The 8,670-nt window shown below is 37.0% G+C and overlaps 1 protein-coding gene across 1 annotated transcript; it reads right to left on the reverse strand.

The window, feature by feature from the left end:
• Window positions 1-834: 834 nt before the first annotated feature.
• Window positions 835-8,670, reverse strand: LOC116510727 (trefoil factor 2-like; the record flags this gene model as incomplete). The annotated part of the gene is made up of 4 exons (XM_032220379.1): window positions 835-1,213; window positions 3,128-3,277; window positions 6,479-6,625; window positions 8,463-8,670. Coding segments are annotated over 4 exons (513 nt in total), but the record flags the coding sequence as incomplete, so codon positions are not given.

Raw genomic sequence — 8,670 nt, forward strand, 5'->3', positions numbered from 1 at the left:
TAAGCCGCCCTGAGTCCCCTCAGGGAAAAGGGCGGCATATAAATCCCAATAAAACTCAAACTCAAAAACTCAAAACTCAAGAATATTCTGGGAGATTAGAGGGCTCTGAAATTATTTTGTTTATATTTGAGTCCTGATGTCAAACTTATGTTTATTAATTCTTTTGTGCAAATGTTACCATTTTGCTTTATGTATAATCAGAATGGCACTGCTGGCAGCTGATGACAGATATCACATTTGAGGAAAAGCATGTAAACGTGTTTGTAATCTTGAATATATATTATTGGGGCTTGTGATAGTGCTGCTGGTGTAGATGTGGGGACAAAGTAGACATCTGGGTCTGTTGAAGAATCTGTTTTCCATCTTGGCATCATGGTTATGTTCTTCTTTGTTGCTTCTGGATGGTTGTCTGTATCTAAGTATGGGCCTGCTACTCAGTGCCTGACATATTCAGATCACTTCTTTACCATTTCTACTTTCAGCATCTTCACAAACCCACACTGCTTATATGGTTGCCCAATAAGTCTTCTGCAGGTGATAACTTACACTGAGAAAAAGAGGAACTTGGTAGGTGGGAAAGACGCTGCAGATTGGGTAATTGAAGAAGAACAGGAGAAACTTCCTCCTTGCCTTTTAACTTCCACATTGTGTGAAATTGCCACCCAAAGCAGAGAGAGTTCTGAAATTCACCCACCCACCCATCCATCCATCCATCCATCCATCCATCCATCCATCCATCCATCCATTCTGTTACATAAGATGTCCGAAGCTTTTTATTATTAACAAGGATTTATAGTAAAGCTTATAAAGCAAACAAGATTTTCTATTCGCACAAACAGTTATGTTCAATTTGTTTTGCATGATTTAATAGCATATTATTCAGATAGTATATTTCTAATCACAGGAGCACCTCAAAAATGAAATTTTCAATTACAAAAAGCTAATATCTCATGTGTAGGTTACTATCTGGATATCAGCACAAGGGGCAAATTTATAATGCATTCATAAAGATAAATGCATTTCTTTTTTTCATCACAATTGCCTTTAGCAGATGTAAAGAAGTCACAAAATCTGTAATTAACTATTATAAAGATGCATTAATGTATCATGGAAGCCAAAATTAGTACACCACATGGGATAACATTGTGCTTGAATAGTTTTGTCGAAGGCATGCTCTTTGTGAGAGTTCTTCCTAAAGCATCATTTTAACACTCTGAAAAGAAAGAAAAAGAGTAAAAAATTTCAGCTTTTCTCTTTTTTCTATTTCTATCAACTCCCCCCAAAATAACAACAAATATTCTACTAGGATTATAATTGCAAGTTTTTGTATGGATTATTTATCACATTAATTTCCTTATTACTCTGATGCTGGTTTCAGCCCCAGTAAATTAGACCCTCTTTTGTCTGCAATATTGAGAATAGGCTTATATCAAATTTATTGACATCACAACAACTTAATGATGGTGCCTTCTGATTGGCTTTACATTACTCAGTATTTTCCAGTGTTATGTCAGGCACTTACATGGGAAGTCATGTGTATATGTTCAAAAGTCAAATATGAATCCTGACATCATAACACAAACCACATGATTTACTGATAGTCCTCAACATACAACCATTTGTTTAGTGACTCTTCAAAATGACAATGGCAGTGAAACAAGTGACTTATGAATGGTTTTCACACCTGCAATCATTGCAGCATCTTCAGGGTCACATGATCAAAATTTGGGCACTTAGCAACTGGCATATATTTACCACATGGTGATCACAGGTATTTAGCAAATGGGAATTACATGACCCCAGAGAGTTCCTTTTCCCAGGATCAGGTGATCACTATTTGCTTCCGACAAACAAAGTCAATGGGGGAAGCCACATTCACTTAAAGACCACATGATTAACTTAACAACTATGGCAAAAAAGTCATAAAATGGGGGAAATCACTTAACAAGTGCCTTGGAACTTGAATGGAAATTTTGGACTTAATTGTGGTTGTAAATTGAGGACAACCTGTACATAGTAGCCTATAAAGTTAAGATGCAAATACAAAAGATTGGGGTCCAGATCTTCCCATTACAGTACACCTTGCATCACATTTTGTCATCAAAATTTCTCCCAGACACACATGTCACTCATCTGTAATGGTCCACAGCATTTGGAACACCAAAAGCATAATCAGAGATAGTGGTCTCATTGATATTTTACCACTATGATCAGTTTCAGTTTCCCATTCAATCCCACCCATAAATCCACCTTAGTAAGACATGTATCGCTGCCTGCAATGCTGGGGTTGCTCTCAAAATGTAGACATAAAATTGATGGTCTTAAGTGAATCTAGCTGCATTCAGAATCACCACCCATTGCTTTTTAATGAAAGCGACCAGTGGTCTATTTCAAGGGTCTCCAAACTTGGCAACTTTAAGACTTGTAGACTTCAGTTCCTAGAATTCCCCTGTCAGCTGGCTGAGGAATTCTGGGAGTTGAAGTCCAAAAGTCTTGAAGTTGTCAAGTTTGGAGATTCCTGGTCTACCAGGTTTTAAGGAAATGGATCATATATTGTAGACTACATAGCAGTTTCTAAATAAAATAAAAATGAAACAAAATGTTTTTCCTCTTTTTTCTTCTTCTAGAATAATCTGAAACCTGTATTTTGAGAAGACAAAATGCCTGGGAGTCCCATGCAGACCATGTTTTTATTTTGTTTTGTTATTTTTTTAACGTGCAATTTCCAGGCTACAATGATTAAAAGTGATGACATTGTGTCCGGTCATTTTGAGATGGGAATCTCTACCCATATTGTAGCATAAGCCCTAAAACAGACTTAAAATAGTATAAAAATGATAATAAATAATGAAAATAATTTCCCTTCCCCCAATAGCAAAACAAAACAACCCACCCACCCCCAAAATTCCTAACTAATCATAAACTAGAAAACAGGGGGAAATGTTGATCTAAAAATTAAATGTACATGCATCATTTTAATTCTAAGCTACTGTAAGCAAATGCAATTAAATGAGGAATTCTACTCACAATGGAAAGCTGCACTGTATGCCAGAAAGTATCTTAGCATGTCTCTTCTATAAAAGGTTCATGCATTTATCAAAATGACAAAACCAATACTTGTTCTTACCCTCTTCCACACTGATATGAAAAAAGCACCATGGGACACCACGTGGTTTGCTCTCAAAACAGCACTTTCTCATTGCACATTCACTGGCAGGAATTCCGGGGTAGCCACAGTTCTTCCGGAATTTCACATCTGTAGGACATACCTTTCTATCTGTTTTGAAAATGAAGTCAGAATAGGTAGGTCAGGGCTAGCTGTAATTTGGTTCAGAATATGCTATATAAATTTTTGTCTGCTGCATTCAAAATCTGTAATGATGATTTGAAGCTGACCAGCCAATGTAAGGTTGTAATTTAAGACGATGAAATGAGGATGAGTCAGCAGAGGTAGTGCCACTTTAAGAAGCCAGATTATTGCCACTTTAAGAAGCTGTATATATAAGGGAGGCCATGTGAGAGCCTCTCTTCCTCATTTATCTCTCTCCATTGTAGTTCTCTGGGTAGAGTTGAAGATTGATTACTTGCTTGGTATTTGCCTAACATGTGTGTGTGTATGTGTGTGTTGTATTTGTGCTGATAAATAATATTATATATATATATAATCTTGTATATAAACCACTGTTTAAAAGACAAACCTCTGTGCACTGTATTTTGCTCTTGGGTTGTCTCAAAATAGTAGTCACACTGTGCGCACTCTGACAAAATCCATTAAAGAGGACATCATTAAACTTATATTTTATTGTGCTCCATCACAGTAATTCTCAACTCATCTGAGCAGAAGGAATAAGAACTAAAAATATTGTAGCAGTTAGAAGTAATATATTTAATAAAATATGTATCAAATCACTGAGAAATTCCAAACAAAACTTTATATTCTTCATAACATGTGTTGCAAACTATGCTGTGTTGTTTAGGAAATCGTTTCAGAAATGTGTTGAAGTATTTAAATGTCTCACCTTAAGGAACCACCGATTAATAACTCATCTAACTGGGCTTGTGTTGTAATGATTGTCAAAAGCAGTTTGGGTTCAGTTACTTCCCAAAAAGACTTTACAGTTGTGTTACTTTTAAGCAATGTTCCAAAAGAATACCTCTTATCCAGAAATTACTAACAGCCAAGAAAATAACTTTTTTTAGCAGACAATAACCTCTAACGTACATGAAATAATAGTGTAAGAACAAATACTGTATTCAGACAAAACCTAGTAAACAGTGTGTACTAGTAATTAAAATTGTAATGAAAATTACAGTGGCCTGACATAATAATGGCTATTGTTCAAAATGCATTACAATACTTTTAAGATGCTGACTCAGATTTAAGTAGTAGAACTGCCCATGGCCGAATGCGTAATATAAATAAATCTCACAGGTCTCCTGCCTCATTTCTCTTTCAAAGGGTAAAATCAGCTGTGCATGTTTCAGTAGCATTCAACATGTAATGTATAGCTTTTAAGAGTTCTCTTGATGGATCCTGATTGTAACAATTCAATTTTAACTAAATTTGATTGTCCTGTACAGCGGTTGATATTTATTCCAAATGAGAGTTTTGAAAATGAAGGTGTAGGAATGTAACACCTGTCTGTAACTCTTTAAAGTAGATATGTGGCAGCCACAGCTGTATAGTGCAAGAAAAGATGTGGCTACATTAAAGATACAAACAGGTGTTACATTTGTAGTTTTCCATTGAAACTCCTGGAGTTGAATCAGAAGTACTACACAGATCACATTTTTTGCTTAAGAGTTTTTGCTCAAGCAGGCAGCATCTTTAATTATCACAAATTTGCTTATGTACATCTATTTAGATCTATTTACCTTTCTAAAATTCAGCTGCCTCTATTTGTGACCTCAATACTTGATATAGTACCAATTAAGAATAGATTGGAATATTGATTTACATATACTGTATAATTTGGATAACCTTTCAGTACTCCAACTAGCTTTCAAATTAGCCTCTACTATCATTGAAGGTAGATATTAATTTTAGATAATACCTTTCTATATACTGTATAAAACATGAATTTAAGGGTTTGGCACACATTGAGAGAAATTTTCTTTGTTTGTTTTGATAAAATGAAACATCTCTCCAACTCTTATAGTTATAAGATAGTTATAAGCAATGACGTGTGGTGAGGTTTATGGCTGGTGAGGCACTGAAACAGGGGTTTCAAATTTTTTTAGACTTGTGGACTTCAACTCCCAGAATTCCACAGCCAGGCATGCTCAGTTCCGATTTAAAGCAACAGCATTTGTTTTTCTCCATTGCGAAAAAGTTTTCCTTCATTCTTTTTCTTCTCCCTCCCCCTCCTTCCTCCCTCTCTCCCTCCCTCCCCTTCTCTCAAACAGACAGATGCACACAGAGAAGTTGGATCCCTCTCTCACTCACTCTCTCTCAAACAAACACAAACACAGAAGTTGGATTGGATATTTTCCAATGGCTTGAAAGCAGCTACTCTGCCATACCCCACCCCCCATTCCCCTGCTGCCTTCCAATCCGAGCCTTTGATTGCAGGTGGAGCCATGTTGCCTTTTCAAACTTGTAATCAGTGAAGCTGGGCTTATATACTTTTATCCAGGTGTGTGTGTGTGTGTGTCTGTGTGTGTGTGTGTGTGTGTGTGTGTGTGTGTGTGTGTGTAAAGGCAACATAGCTCTGCATGCAATCAAACTACACTTGGGGAGGGATTTACACTTGAGGATGAAGTTTGAATTCCTCCCCCTCCCTCCGACCCACACATGTACCTTTTCCAGCTGTTTCAGAAAGGATTTCAACTCTGCTCTTGCCTGCCATCATGAAAAAAAAATGTAAAAGGAAAAAGGCAAGAGATGAGGTCAGGCTGGGCTAGCTGCTGCCAGAGTCCCCAATGGATGACTCTGCTTAACTGTTTAAAAAAGCCTCTAAAAAAGCACCCTCTACAGGAGGAGGCAAGAGAACCTCATGCCTCTTCTACATAAGGAATTTTTCGGCTTTTAACCCTTGCTTAGCTCTGCTCGAGTGATCATAAAGTCAGACTAAATGAGGCATGTGGTTCTTCTGCCTCTTCCTGTAGAGGGCACTTTTTAAGAGTCTTTTTTAAACAGTTAAGCACTAAGCAGAGTCATTCACTGTGACTCTGGCAGAAACTAGCTCAGCCTTTTTCCTTTTACATTTTTTTTCGTTCATGATGACAGTGGTGAGGCTCTGCCTCTCCTGCCTCCACTGACTGCACATCCCTGGTTATAAGATATAAAGAAACCATCTATGTAGGGTCCAATACTTCTCTGTTTCACTTGAAAGAACCTGTGATATTGTCTCACTACTACCACCAGCAAGATATCTGTTACAAAGTTCTTCCTGATGAGAGGCCTTATCTATTCCATTAATTTGGATATCATTTAAGAACTGGAAAAGTCTTTTTTTAAATCACAGAAATCAATTACATTTCGGAGGGGTTGGTTTAAAGCACCAAGGGACTCCTGGCACTGTTGAATTGAAGCAACATCCTGAATTTTCGCATTTCTGGGGAGTGATGCCAGGGGGTCCACAGTTGGTTCGTTTGTGGGGATCAACGTCACATCGGCATTTCGCTGTCAAAAGACAAAACTCCTGGTTATCCCATATTACCAATGTATGGCAAATGATTTTTTTTAGCTACCACTATGGAAGCCAGCATCATATGTATCACAAAAAGAACATTGGAGCCTTATTTTTATAAAGATGCAGAATTTTATAAATACAGAAAAAGTGTCTCCTCACTTAAACCTTTGGCAAGTGAGCAAGTATGCTGCCCACTGTCCACAATTCCCATTTTTAAATGCTGCTGTGAAATATTAATATCATAATTGGCTACTTCATGGTTAGTTTCTTTTAAAAGATGCCTTGTGAATGGCACATTGCTCCAGTCTGTTAGCAGAATCAATCCAAACCATGGAAATTTGTTATGAGCTAATTACTTGTTGCTGAAATAGTTCAATAGTTGGGTGTTATTTTGAATGTTTTACCATTGACATACTTATCAGAAAAATGTAAGTTTTAAGAACATCGGTGTTGCCTCTTCATCTTCATCTTTTTGGATTCAATCATGCTGGAAATCTCTTAAACCAAAAGCAATATTATATCAAACCACATGGCTGTTAAGTTTTAATGCAGCCTTCCTAACTTACTGCCATCTCCATGTATTGAGCTTTCATGCTGTCCAAACAGCATGGTCTTTGAGACCAACCTATGAGAATAAACCTATGAATCCAAATTAAAGGAGATATTGGATCATAAGACGTTCTCTGTGGAGGAAGCAACAACTCAAAGGGTCAAGCGCTGGAATCTCTGCATTAACATAAGGGACAGACGTTGGGGGTCCTTTATGATGTTTTCCTATTTTTTCCATTTTATAATTCCTGTAGAGAGATAATAACTAGACTCTGTTGGAATTGTTCATGTTCAATTTTAACCTGGAATAAAGTTGTCACCTGCAGAAATAATAAGTTCTTTTTCACTGAATATGTTGAATGACAGGCAAGAGACTCATCAGTTGGGAATGTTTTAATATGAATTCTTGGATTAAAAAAAGCTGGACAGCCCTTTGTGACTTATGTTTAAAATTTTTATACTGTAAAGCATGCATGCATAATTTAATCCTTAACTCAGAGACCCCCAACCTTTCTGGCTCAACGGTCTTCAGTGGCAGTGGGGGGAGGGGGGAGGGGATGGTTTCACATGTGCAACCTAGTTCCTGGGCCTGCACAAATGAAGCTTTGCTCATTCGCCTGTCACTTGCTCAGCCTGGTTCCCAACAGACCGCAGACTGGTAGCAATCTGCAACCCAGGGGTTGGGGACCCCTTCCTAACTGATTTGCTTATGTACATCTCTTTAGATCTATTTACCTTTCTATTTAGATCTATTTACCCTTCTAAAATTCAGCTGCCTCTATCTGTGATCTCAATACTTGATTAAGAATAGATTAGAATATTGATTTACATATACTGTATAATTTGGATAACCTTTCAGTACTCCAACTAGCTTTTAAATTTGCCTCTACTATCATTAAAAATACATATTAATTTTAGATAATACCTTTCTATATACTGTATAAAACATGAATTTGGGGTTTTGGCACACATTGAGAAAAATTTTCTATGTTTGTTTTGATAAAATGAAACATTTCTCCAACTCTTATAGTTATAAAATAGTTCTAAGATATAAAGAAACCATCTATCCAGGGTCCAATACTCTGTTTCGCTTGAGTCTGGGTTACTCTAATTGGATACAATTTAAAAAAATAAGCACCTGTGATATTGTCTCACTACTATCACCAGCAAGATATCTGTTACAAAGTTCTTCCTGATGAGAGGCCTTATCTATTCCATTAATTTGGATATCATTTAAGAACTGGAAAAGTCTTTTTTTAAATCACAGAAATCAATTACATTTCGGAGGGGTTGGTTTAAAGCACCAAGGGACTCCTGGCACTGTTGAATTGAAGCAACATCCTGAATTTTCGCATTTCTGGGGAGTGATGCCAGGGGGTCCACAGTTGGTTCGTTTGTGGGGATCAACGTCACATCGGCATTTAGCTGTCAAAAGACAAAACTCCTGGTTATCCCATATTACCAATGTATGGCAAATGATTTTTTT

Source organism: Thamnophis elegans, chromosome 6, assembly GCF_009769535.1.
Source record: "Thamnophis elegans isolate rThaEle1 chromosome 6, rThaEle1.pri, whole genome shotgun sequence".
NCBI classification, from domain to species: domain Eukaryota; kingdom Metazoa; phylum Chordata; class Lepidosauria; order Squamata; family Colubridae; genus Thamnophis; species Thamnophis elegans.